The sequence below is a fragment of the Aythya fuligula genome, chromosome 25 (assembly GCF_009819795.1).
Source record: "Aythya fuligula isolate bAytFul2 chromosome 25, bAytFul2.pri, whole genome shotgun sequence".
In the NCBI taxonomy this organism is placed as follows: Eukaryota; Metazoa; Chordata; class Aves; order Anseriformes; family Anatidae; genus Aythya; species Aythya fuligula.
The window spans coordinates 4948696-4961313 of NC_045583.1; the positions used below are offsets into that span (position 1 = coordinate 4948696).

Below are 12618 nucleotides of genomic sequence, written 5' to 3' on the forward strand. Positions count from 1 at the left end.
CGTGGGGCTGGCGGAACCGGCGTGGGGCTGAGCCCGCGGTGCTGAGCCCATGGAGCCGGCCCCGGGCCGGTAGCGACTGCGGGGGCTGCTTTTGGGGAGCAGGTCGGGGCCATGCCGCTGCAGACGGAGATCCTACGAGAGGTCTGGGCGGCCGAAAGGTGAGCGGGGCCGGGCAGGATGAGGTCTTCGGGGTGCGATGCGCTCCCCTCGTGCACTTCGCCTGCTCCGGCTCCTTTTTTTCCTATTTAATTGTGGGGTGATATTCTGGTTTAGGTTTTTTGTTGTTGTTCTGAGGGTGGGTGTGAGGATGCTCGATGGCTTGTAGAGGGAAGGAGTTAATTAGGGCGGATTTTGCCAAATTAACCTCATTGCTGTCAGCCTTGGCAGAGGCAGACCCTGTCCTGTGCTGCCTGGCAGGGAGGGACGAGCTCGACCTGGTGAGGATGGGGGCAGCTGCTTTGGAAAAGTGGGGTCCCTTTTGACTCAGCACCACCAAAAATGGCCATTTCAACCCGTTCTGATGCGGAAGTGATGGAAAGGTTTCAATGTCACAAAACAAAATGAGTGGAGCTGAGACATGAGACCCAAAATACTGGCACACGCACCCCGCTCCTCCTCCTCCTCGCTGTGTCCTTTTAAAAAATAGGAAGGTTTGGGGAAGGAAAAGGCTCAAATATTTATTTTTGGTGGCACTGGATGTATTGGCATGGCCAAAATGGGATGAAGCTCCGAGGAAACAGCAGCATTTTGGGAGGGTTCCAGGGGAGGCAGGGTCCGGCCCCGGGGAAGCTGTGTAGGGTTCAGTTCTCCCCCAAACCCCCCAGAGCTGGGGAAAGCCCTCACCCCTTTCCTTCCTGTGCCCCCACAGCCCCAGCGAGGAGTCGGGGAGCCCCCAGCAGCAGAAGCCAAAGCAGGTGAGGATGAGTCCTTCCCCCCCCCCCAGGTCCTGGCTTTCCCCAGGGACTGAGGACGGGGACGCCCCCAGCCCCACACCAGGATAGGATCTGGTCCTCCCTCGGGGTGCTCAGCCCCAACTGGGGGCCGAAATTTGGGACCCCCCACTCCCTCATGCATCCTTCCAAAGCCCTTCTCCATCACTCCGCAGGGCCCATGAGGTGGGCTCTTTGTTCCTAATTAGTGCTTTCATTAAGCCTTTCGGCTGAGCTGTCAGCGGCGACTCACTTTCCAGGGGCTGTGACCCTGACAGCCGCTCCCTCTGCTCTGGGGGGGCTGCATTTCGGCACAGCCCCTGGGGGTCAGCCCCCCGCAGAGGGGGGTCTCGCAGAGATGTAATCAGCCTGCTTTAATTGGCAGCCCCTCCTCAAAGGGCTTCGTTAAGTAACGAAGCAAAGGGCCGGTCTCCCGCGCTGCTTAAGGGATTAAAGGGGTGAAGGAGCTATTAACGGGCAGCAAGCTGAGGATAGAAAGACCTGGGGTTTCCAGCCCCACCAGGAGACCCCTGGGGATGCACGTTAGGAGAAGGCAAAATGTTGGTGCTGGGGGCTGGATCCGGCCCTTTGTAACCCCCCTGCGGTGCTGCTGCACTGGGGGCTCTGCCCAGGAGGGACCCAGCTGGCAGCAAAACCCTGGCAAGGGGGGAAAAGCCCTGTTTGGGGTGGGGACCCTGATGCAACCAGCGCTGCTGCACCTTCTGGGGGCCCGGAGCTGGCCGCTACTCCCCAAACATCCCCTGCCCGCAGCTCGGCGCTGCACCACATGCTCTGTACTGGGTAAATCAGCGTTATTTATAGCCCAGGTTAAAGGGGATTAGGTGTGCTGCCTCTAATCCCCCGCTTCCTCCCGCCTCGCTCCTCACTGACCTCGATCCTTGAGGCTCTGACGTCCCCCAGCCCTCCCCACGGCCCCAGGGCTCCGTACCCACAGCCAGGTTTCCACGGGGACCTTTTGTGTGGGTGAGAGGAGACAGGGGCACGGAGCTGTGCTGCCTGTCCCCGTGTCCCTTGTCCCAGCTGGGGTCCCCCTGGGTGTCCCCTGTCCCCAGGAGATGACGGGGGGAGGTGGCTCCCCATACAAAGCCACCCCACATCCCCATGGCAATGCCAGCGTCATGTCCCTTGTCCCCTGGGCTGGCACATCCCGGTGCCACCTCTCTCCTGTCTGTGTGCTAACAGCCCTTTTGGTTTTCCTCCCTCTGCTTTCCCTCCGCGGGGCTGCCCCACGGTAAGGCGCCATTGGATGGGGTGAGCGCATCCCTGCTCCCCTGCCCACATTTCGGGCACCCCTGCTCCCACAAAATGCCCACATCTGGGGCATTTCAGAAAGGGCTCTGGCTGCTGTAAGAGCAGGGATCTCACCCTGGGGTGATCTCGTCTCGGCAGCACCATCAATGAGGGCAGAAAGTGAAGAAGAAGCGGCAGGAGCCCACACCGGAGTCTGCACCCGAAGCCAAGCCCCGGCGGCTGCGGGTGAAGAAGCCGGGCGAGTCGGGGGGTGCAGAGGAGCCCCCTGCCCTGGCACAGGGTAAATGAGGCAGCCTGGGGGTCCCCCTGCCAGCCCCAGTCCCCCTGAAACTGGGGGACGTGCGGGGGCTTTGCCATTTGCCCTGGGACACGCCAGGCCCCCCAGCCACGGCGCTCTCCATCACGGGGTCGCTTGAAATGCCCAGGGGTGAAGAAGCTGAGGAAGAAGAAGGAGGAGAAAGGGGAGGAGGAGAGCGACAAGGATCGCTGCCCCAAAGCCACCCGGGAGCCCCGAAAGAAGAAGGAGAGCCCGGCACCCCGCTCCCGCGTGGCCAAGGGCCCGAAGAAGCAGCAAGGTGAGGGGGGGACACGGCGGGCAGCACCCATCCCCACCATCCATGGGGTGCGTCTGCAGCGGCTCTGCACGCCCCTGGGGTGCTTTTTGTCCCCCAAATCCGCTAAAGGCGCGGGGAGGAGGACGAGGACCCCCAATCCCCGGCCCCACGCGCGCCCCCGCGTCGCGCGTGTGCGCCCCGCGGCTGCAGCCACGAGGGGGCGGTGTGGCCGTGCGCGCCCCCGCCGCCACCCACGGCCGGGACCGTGCCCACGGCAGCCGGTGCTTGGGGGGGGGACGGTCCCTGCTGGAAAAATTGGGGGCTGCGGGGACCTGCTCCCGGCGAAACCGTCCCATCGCCAACGCCGTTGTGTCCCCGCTGGGCAGAGCCGGCCGAGGACTCGGAGGATGAGGAGGAGGAGGAAGAGGAGGTGGAGGACAAAGATCCGCCGAAAAAGCTCAAGAAGAAGGTGCCCAAAGAGCCCCCCGCGGGTGAAGGACGGGAGAAGAAGCTGAAGGCGAAGGGTGAGCGAGCAGGGGGTGGCTCCAGCCCAGCTCCGTTGTCACTTGCTCGAGTCCTGTCCCCATCGCTGTCCCAGGAGGCTCAGGGGGCTGGGGGCTCTGGGCCGTCTCCCCCTCCCCATATATCGTCTCCGTTGCTCACCCCTTCTTCCCTGTCCTCTGTCCCCCTCCCTGTCCATCCCTCCAGGAGACAAGAGTGACCCCGATGGCAAAGCCAAACCCACCAAGAGCACCAAGAAGGAGCCAACGGCCATGTTCCAGGTGAACGGGGAGAGGAAGGAGAAGAAAAGCAAGAAGAAAGGTACCGGTGAGGGGGGTGGGCAGCCCCGCTGCCCCCAGGTGGCACCCTTGGCCAGCAGCACCCACGCCACGTAACGGTGTCCCCGTGTCCCCCAGCCGCCACCGGCAGCGATGAGGAGGACGACTCCGACTCCAGCACCAAACCCATCAGGTCGGAGAAGAAGAAAAACCCCGTGTCCCTCTTCCAGACCGGCGGGGACCCCCCCAAGGAGAAGAAAACCAGAAAGAAAGGTGAGAGTCAGCTCTGCAAGGGGGGTGGTGGGGCTGGAAGGGCTCTCGGGGTCACAGGGCACCCCTGGCTATCGGGGGCTTGTTACCAATGGTGTCGGGGTTCCCTCCGTGCTCCTGCCCCGTTCTGCTCACAGCTCCCCCCAAAGCAGCCGACAGCGAGGAGGAGACCCTGGAGTCACCGCAGAAAAATTCCAACAAGAAGGGCAAAGGGAAGAAATCCAAGAAGGTATGGGGGGAAAAAATAAAAAAAAGAGGTGTGGGGATTTTCCCTGCGGGGAGGTTGGGGGGGCTTGGAGCATCCCCTGGGGTGGGCAGCGGGTCTGGAGAGCAGCAGGGACATCCGTGCTGTCCCCAAAGCGGTGCCACATCGCGGGGGGATTTTGGGATTGAGGAGCTGTTATCTGGGAGAGGAGGTGGTGGCACATGGCACGGGCAGGGCTCGAGGGCTCTCCAGGAAGTCCCCTGGGTGCTGTGCACGAGGAAACGCGCTCGAAGGGCTCTGGTTTGGCCTTGCAACAGAAGGAGGAGAGGCCGCCGTCACCCGTCATCGAGGTGGACAACCTGGAGGAGTTCGTGCTGCGCCCGGCTCCGCAGGGGGTGACCATCAAGTGCCGGGTGACGCGGGACAAGAAGGGCATGGACCGGGGGCTGTACCCCACCTATTACCTGCACTTGGATAACGACAAGAAGGTGAGACAGGGCGGGGGGGCGGAGAGCACGGGGCTCTGCACCCACCCTGGGAGCACGCTGGTGATTTGGGGTGGATGCTGGTGCACGTCCCGCTGCTCCTGTGTGCTCCTATCCCTGTCGTTCCTCCTGGGAAATGTCCCACGTTGGTGAATGCCCTGCGGTGGCCACGGTCACACTAATGACAGCCCCGGCTGGGACACCGGCGGTGTTTTGGGGCTCGTCTTGGCTGCAGGGACATTGCGCAAGGTCGCGGCCGTGTCCCCAAACAAGGTTTTGTTTCGCAAAACCTTGCGCAAAGGGCACGGCGGGGCGATGGCGATGGCACTGCCCCGGCCCCGCCGTCCTCCCAGGTCTTCCTCCTCGCCGGGAGGAAGCGCAAGAAGAGCAAAACCTCCAACTACCTCATCTCCATCGACCCCACGGACCTGTCGCGGGGCGGCGAGAACTTCATCGGGAAGCTGAGGTGAGGCGGGCACCCCGTTTTGCCGGCACCCCTTTTTTTTCTCCCCGTGCCGGCTGCGGGCCGGGAGTGGGTTCGGCGTGCGGGAGGAAGGCTTCGGCTGGCTGAATTTCGGTGTTTGCCGCTGTTGGCTGTGACCTGAGGAGCGTCAGGGGGCAGGGAGGGGGAACAGGCTGGGCCGGTTCCTCCCGTGGGGCAGCTCGAGGCGAGCAGAAGCGCCGGCGAGCGCGGCAAGCCCCGGCCCGCTGCACCGCCGAGCCGCCGGCGCCGTGCCGCAGCGCCTCCGAGCCCACCCCCCGGTTTTGGGGGACGGGTGCCCTGAAATGGGGACAATGGAGATAAAGGGATCAAGGCTGGGTGCTGGTCGTGTTGCAGTGTCCATGCTCAGGGCTGGATGGGGGAAGCAGGACGGGTTGGCAGGTTTTGAGGTTGGAGCAGTGCTGGGCTGGGCTGGAGGGGTGCGGGGATGCTGCGGGGTGGGTGATTCAGCCCCCCAGGATCTGAGCACCCCAACCCTACACGAGCATTGCACTGAGGAGAGGGTGCCCGGGCCAAAAAGTGGCCAGCAGGAGGGGGGGAGAACAAAGGTGAGGAATCGGTGGGACCGGCTCTGGTCACGTCCTGTGCCGGTGCTGCAGGTCCAACCTGATGGGGACGAAGTTCACCGTGTTCGACAACGGGGCCAACCCGGACAGGGCCAACGCCGACTGGTCCAACGTGCGGCAGGAGCTCTCGGCCGTGGTTTACGTAAGTGGGGACCCCGGGGGGCCCCAAATGGGGCATCCAGAGCATCGCCCCGGGGGGGGGGGGCTGTGGACCTGTGGGGTGGGCTGGATCCGGCCCCGAGCCCTCAGGCTGGATGCTGGGGAGGGGCTGCAGCCCACGGTGGTCGCTGGTTTTATGGCCGGGGCTTCTCTTGCAGGAGACGAACGTCCTGGGGTTCAAAGGGCCCCGCAAGATGACGGTCATCATCCCTGGGATGAACTCGGATAACGAGAGGGTGCCCATCCGGCCCCGAAACGTAAGTCGGAGCAGCCAAGGGCCAAACAGGGATGGGGCCAGACCTCCCCCAAAGGCTGGATTTGTTGGGGATTATCTTGGGTTTCACCCAGTTTGGGGCACAGAAAGACTTTGAGGCGTTCCTAAAATTGAAGGCACCTCTCTGGGAGGTGGAGATGAGTGTCAGTGTCCATATATTTTTCTCCGGGCTGTCTCCCTTTTCCCAGCAGGGCCCTGCCATGGGGCAGCGTGTCGGGGAGCACCCAGGGATGGGGCACCCCGCTGGGAATACCACGGGGGTGGCAGGGCTCCGGGGTGCTCCGGGGTGCTCCGGGGGACGCCTCCCCTTTGCCATCTCCCCCCTCGCCCTCCCCAGGACAACGACGGGCTCCTCATGAGGTGGCAGAACAAGAACATGGACAACGTGATCGAGCTGCACAACAAGGCGCCGGTGTGGAACGACGAGACCCAGTCCTACGTCCTCAACTTCCACGGCCGCGTCACCCACGCCTCCGTTAAAAACTTCCAGATTGTGCACGGCAGCGACCGTAAGCCGGGGGCGGCTCGGGGGCTGATCTTGGCTGGGGTCCCGGCACCCCTGCAAGCGCCCTTTTTGCTGCATTTTTATTTATTTTTTTTTTGTCTCGCGGGGCTGCTCTGGGGGCCCTGCTTGCGTCCGGCAGAGGGAGCGCGCGTGTCACCTGTTGCCGGGCAGATTAGGGCAGGGACCCATCCTGCAGGGTGCTGAGCCCAGTGCCACGCCACGGGGGCACCCCAAGCACCCCCCCTCCAGCATGCGCCCCACATGGCCGATATGTACACCCCTGGGGCACGTGGCACCTCGGGGACAGTCCCTTGGGGTGTCCGCGATCACCGATGCAGGACCCAGCCGTGGCTCTGGGGTGGGTTTGCACCCCCAAACCCCACAGCACCCCCAAACCCCACACCCCACGGGATGCAGCCCCATGGTGAGGGTCCTGCCACGGGGCAGAGCTCAGCCCCGGTGCGAGCAGCCGGCCGCGGCCGCTCGTCACCTGTCCAGCACAGTCAGAAGCCATCGGCACCCGGGGTGTTGGGTTACAGGACAGAAAAAACCTGCCGGGGGCCCCCGGTTATTTTTACAGATTTCCTGTCACCCGCGCTCCGGTGACAGCAGCGGCCACGCCACGGGCGTCCCACGGGGGTTTGTGGGATCCGCGCCCCTCCGCGGGCTCTGGCTACGTGGAGAAGGGGCACTGGGGGGGGCTGAGGGGTGCCACGTCCCCGCTATACCCTGCTGGACCATACAGTGGGAAAACATTGGGTTTTGATAAATTTTGCTGCAACAGGGTGCAGGAGCTGGGCGCAGGGTGGCTGCTTTGCCACGCCGCTCTTTAAATCCCCTTGGAAAAGGGACGGGGGCGCAGGGAGGGGGCGCAGGAGCCGTCCCCTCCCCACCCCACGCGCCCTTCCCCTCTGTCCCGCAGCCGACTACATCGTGATGCAGTTCGGGCGCGTGGCCGACGACGCCTTCACCATGGACTACAACTACCCGCTGTGCGCCCTGCAGGCCTTCGCCATCGCCCTCTCCAGCTTCGACGGGAAGCTGGCCTGCGAGTAGCCCCCGCGCCTCCCCCACATCCCCCTGCGCCCCCTCGCTCCCCATTTTTCGCTCACCCAACTTCAGCCGCCCGATCCCCGGCTCGCCCGGGGCCGGCTGCGGGTCCCGGGCAGGAGGCAGAGTCAGGCCCGGGGTATATTTAGCAGATGAGGCTGCCTGTGATCCCGATTTCATCCCTTTGAGACGTTTCTTGGACTCGAATCCTGGAAACTCATCCCTCTTTTCTTTTTTTTTTTTTTTTTTGGTCTGTTTTGTATTTTGTAGCGTGTTCTTTAAACAAGAAGGGGGGGTTGGTGGTGTCCTTTGGTTTGGGGTGGTTCCTCGTCCCCCTGCGGGCGCGTGGCCGGGCTCTGCCCAAGGTCACCCCACGGCACCCCCAGCGCCCACCACCTCCAGGACCAGGATTTTATTTAACATTTCATTTAAGCACTACGAGTGGGTGCAACACTGCTGGGGGGCAAGGAGCCCTCAACCCAGCCCAGCAGCAGGGGCCAGCCCCCCAGCACCCCTTTGTTTGCTCCTCTGCTGCGCACACCACTGCTCAGTGCCTTATGGGCACAAAACCCCCGATTTTCACCACTTTCTCCAGCACAAGTGGCTGTGATGTGCCCAGAAGTGCAGCATCCCTGCAAGCCGTGGGGGTGCCCATGAGCCCTGTGGGATTTGGGTCCCCAGGGAGCAGCCTGGCCCCTGCAGGGTGGGCACGTGCTGGAGGGGCAGCCGGTGCCACCAGGAGCAGACCTTGGAGGGAAAAGCACGGTCGCAGGCAGAAGCATCGGGTGATTCACGAGGTGTGGTGCAGCTCTGAGCCACGCTGCTGCACGGGGACCGGTCCCGCAGAGCCCCCGCTCCATCTCTGTGTGTCCCCGGAGGTGACAAAGCGGGGGTGCCACCCCGTGACTCGGGCCCCTGGGTTGTAAATGGGTGCTGAACAAGGGGAGATGCTGGAGAAGGGCGGCGTGGGGGGAGCAGGGCAGCTCATGCCCTGTTTTCTAGCACCGCCCCAGCTTTGGTGGGTGAGGATCTGGCTGCATGGAGGGTCCTAAATCCCTGATTTCAGCGATGAGAAGCACCGGGACCTATCAGCGTGTCCCAAAATGCCATCCCGATGATACTTCTCTCCCTTGCTCGTCTCACAGACTGCACCCCAGGGATGCTGACACAAGTTGAGGTCCCCTTGCCTGGGTGTAGATGGGTCCTCCCCAATCCTGGGCATGCTCTGAGCCCCCAAAGTGCCACAAAAGGTGACTGGAGCGGCCTGGCAGAGGAGCAGGAAGCAGATGAGACAGCCGTGGTTGTGCAAGAGGGGTGCTCGTCCTCACTGGGCAGTGTTGCAACACCACCGTGGCCTGAGCCTGTCCCTGTGCTCCCATTGTCCCCATGCTCCCATTGTCCCTGTGCTCCCGTTGTCCCCACGAGCCCATTGTCCCCATGCTCCTGTCCCCACAAGGGGCTGGGGCAGAAAGTGGCAATGCGGGACCCGTGCTGGACCCCGCACCTGGTGCGACGCAAACGTGGGTTGGAGAAAACCCCAGATGCGGGGAGCGGTGCAGGATTGTACCCCCTGTGCTGTGTCCCTCCATCGCAGTGGCACGGGGACTGGAGGACTCCTTCCCTGGGTGCCACCAAGCAAGCCCAGGGTGGGACAGGCTCCCTGCACACCCCCGTCAATGCCAGCACTGGGGGGAGGTGACAAGGGACCAGGGCAGCAGCCACACCGCTGGCCAACATCTGCCGTGGTGGCTTTGCAGAAGGAGCCCATTTTTCCCAAAAGCCGCACAGATTTGGGCTCCGTGATTCATCCGATGATTGCACGGGGGGCAGATGGGGCTGTCCATGTGCCTGTGCGGGATTTTATCCCTTACCCACACGGCAAGGCCCTGGGAGTGAGAGGAGAAACAGCCGCTGGGGTTTAAGGCCAGCGTCTCCTGGCTAGGTATGGCCGGCAAATGTGGGGGAAAGCGAGAGCTTTCTGCCCAAATCCAGCCGGGAACCACACATCTGTTTGAAATTGGGACACGATCGGCTGACGGGTGAGGGCTGCCTCCACCCGCACTTGTCTCCGTTTCCTGTGCACCGGTGGAAGCCGAAAAGCCAAAATGCAGCCGGGGAGCGGGGTTCGGCTCGAGGGGCTCCGGGAGGTCTCCAAATCCCAACGCACGCCCACCCGGGAGCACCACTCATCCCCTGGGAGCTTCTCCCTTAAAACACCCCTGTTTTTTTTTTTTTCCATTATGACTTGCACCCCAAAAAAACTCCCAGCCTGCAGCCCCGCAGAAGCAGCCAAGGGGAGCCCGAAGCTGCAGAGGGTGTGAGGCGCGATGCCACCGCGTCCCAAAACGAGCACCTTCGGAGGCGATGTGCAAGGAAGGCGCACAGCCTACAGCAATTACAGCGCCAGCCGCCTACCCCAAATCGCTCACACAAATCCTCCTAACCCAAACCAACTGCAGCACAAGGAACAAATGAAAACAATTTAATAGGGCGATGGATATTCGGGCCCTTTGTTTGCGCTGGCTGTTAACACCAGAGGAGATGAGGAATTGAAGCACAAGAAATGTGTATCTACTTTGGCCGACGGAAAGTGTGACGGATGTGCCGGCAGACCAATGGGTGAGGATGAGGATGTGTGCGTGGGTGTGAAAGGAATGCTCGCTGCAAGAAAAGATCAAAAAAAAAAAAAAAAAGCAAAAAAAAAAAAAGGGGGAAAGAAGAAGGAGCCTTATCAACTTCAGGGGAGGCCAAAGTGTGCATCTTCCTCGGAGAAAGGATTTTCTCAATCCCAGGGGATGAGCTTTACCCTGAGGCGGAGACTTTGAGGCTGCTCCAGCTTCAATTTTGGGGGCTGGAGTTAGGCTGGTGGTGCGGGGCTGGATTTAACCCCATGAAGCACACGAGTTCTTCCCAGGAGCCAGCCCAGGAAATGCATTTTATTTTTGCAGAGAAGGTTATCAGGAAAAGAGGGGGAAAAATGTCCCAGTTCGATGTTGAGCATCCCACCGAGGACACACATCACCACGGTGCCACAGGCAGTGGCTGCACCCCTGCAGGCATTCCCCATCCTGCTCTGATAAAAGGAGGGATGCCAGCCCGGGATGTGAGCATCCCAGTGGGACCAGAGGGGAGCCCAACACACAGAAACTCCTCACCCCAAAATTTAAGGGCCAGAGCCCCTGGCTTCCCAGCACGTGCCCTGCCCGGCAGACAGCAGCGCTCAACCTCCAGGGCTTTTGGTCCGCGCTTTGAAGTGGTGATACATTAATTAATTAAAGAAGCAACTGGGACGTGTGCTTTTCTCTCCGCTCCCCCCTCCTGCAAATTCATTTCCATGATGTTTTTCACGTGGGAAGGCAGGCTCGTGCCTGATAAGCCGGGCTGAGCTGCGGGTTTGCAGGACGGGCTCCTGCTCGGCACAGCGACCGACAGGCAGTGCTGGGGAAGCCAGTATTTTTCAACTGCTTTTAGAAAGGAATCATTTTTTAATTAGTGAATCCATTCTGGAGAAGTGTCGGAGTTTTACAATGTTGTAGCTGTTCTTGGTGTGTTGCCTAGACTTGGATGTTCTGGCCATAAGAAAATATTATTTATGGCATTGCTGCTCGCAGCTCTTTTATATTATAATTCGGGAAAGGAAGTCGCTGTTCCCACCAGTGGACGAAGAATAGCAGAAACCAGGATTATGAACTTCTGAAGGAGGAACAAATAAAAATCCTAATCGGCAGGGCTGAAAAAAAAAAAAACAAAAAAACACCCAAAGCCAGAGCGGGGCTGGGATTGCCACGCTCCAGAAGGAGCTCAGCCCAGCATGGCAGGCGCTTGGATCGCCGCCGCCGCGCCGAAGCCCGGTCCCGCAGACGCTTTCTGCACGCACTTGGAGCTCGGCGCAGCGGTAACCCCATTGTTACTCCCCTGCGCAGAGTTACATGTGTTCCTAAACATTTGCAGATCAGGCTTTTATTCATGGGCTAATGCACGCTTGTTTGCTCATGCCTTACTCAGCCTAAACTCCTATTGAACTCAATTAAGTCTGTCATCTCCAGGAGCAGTCAATGTCATTTTTGCCCAAGTAAGGGATGAGTAACGAGTGCTCAGAACGGCCCTTGGAGAATAGCAGCCATTTTGTTGCAGTTTTTGGTCCAGATTCTTACAGTTAGCACCAGGCCAAGGGTGGAAGAATGCGATACGGCTTTATTAATCATCCCCGATTGCTGAATGTGCTGGATGCTCCGGAGATGGTCGCCTTGCAGGATGCAGCGTTGGCTGTCTCGTCCCGAAATGCTTGACTACAACCCAGTTCGGCACGAAAATTAGAAAAATATGGGTTTGAAAGGGATGGGATGCAAAGAGCATCCCTGCCCCGAGCGGAGCGCCGGGAGGATCCCGCTCCCCAATTCACCTCTGCGTGCGTCCCACCATGGCACAACCCAACGTGGCCGGGTCCTGGGCACGTGCCAGACCCTCTGCGCTGTGGAGCCGGGGTTTTGTGCCTCTTGCTGCCCAAATTGGGGCCACGGCTCCCGGCAGCGGGGCTGGGCCACGGCCAGGGCCTCGCATGCAATCAGCCGGCTGCGGCTTAGCGCGTTACCACCCATCGGCTCGCTCGTAGGAAGTGACCGCGGCCCCGCTGCTGGCTGGGGTCCCTTGGGAAATCACAGCCTGGGCTGAGATCCCCGCCCGGGTACCGGGGGGAGCCGGGGGGGGGGGGCTCGTGGGGGGCTGCGTGGGGACGTGGAGGGGTTTGGAAGGGGGTGAGGGGATGGGGATGAGGAGGGGGTGAAGGTGTGAGGCAGGGCACGAGGGTGGTGGAGGTGTGCGGAGGATGATGAAGGTGTGAGGAGGATGATGAAGGTGTGCAGAGGGTGATTAAGGTGTGCAAAGGGTGATGAAGATGTGAGGAGGGTGACAGAGGTGTGCAGAGGATGATGAAGGTATGAGGAGGGTGATGAAGGTGTGAGGAGGAGGATGAAGGTGTGCAGAGGGTGATGAAGGTGTGCAGAGGATGATGAAGGTGTGCAGAGGGTGATGAAGGTGTGCAGAGGGTGATGAAGGCGTGCACCGGGCG

General features: G+C 61.3%; 1 protein-coding gene across 1 annotated transcript; it reads left to right on the forward strand.

The window, feature by feature from the left end:
* The first annotated feature begins 3117 nt into the window (after positions 1 to 3117).
* TULP1 (TUB like protein 1) lies at positions 3118 to 7556 on the forward strand. Its single transcript, XM_032203191.1, has 10 exons — positions 3118 to 3279; positions 3464 to 3577; positions 3673 to 3807; positions 3942 to 4033; positions 4327 to 4497; positions 4848 to 4960; positions 5596 to 5704; positions 5880 to 5978; positions 6333 to 6504; positions 7423 to 7556. The coding sequence occupies exons 2-10, from the start codon at positions 3529 to 3531 to the stop codon at positions 7554 to 7556; spliced, it is 1074 nt and encodes a 357-aa protein (XP_032059082.1). The 5' UTR covers positions 3118 to 3279; positions 3464 to 3528.
* Positions 7557 to 12618: the final 5062 nt, after the last annotated feature.

Coding starts and splice junctions, on each gene's coding strand:
- TULP1 (XM_032203191.1), top strand. CDS start 3,529: ATGTTCCAGGTGAACGGGGAGAGGAAGGAGAAGAAAAGCAAGAAGAAA. Junction 3,578..3,672: donor GAAGAAAAGCAAGAAGAAAG/GTACCGGTGAGG, acceptor CGTGTCCCCCAG/CCGCCACCGGCAGCGATGAG. Junction 3,808..3,941: donor GAAGAAAACCAGAAAGAAAG/GTGAGAGTCAGC, acceptor TTCTGCTCACAG/CTCCCCCCAAAGCAGCCGAC.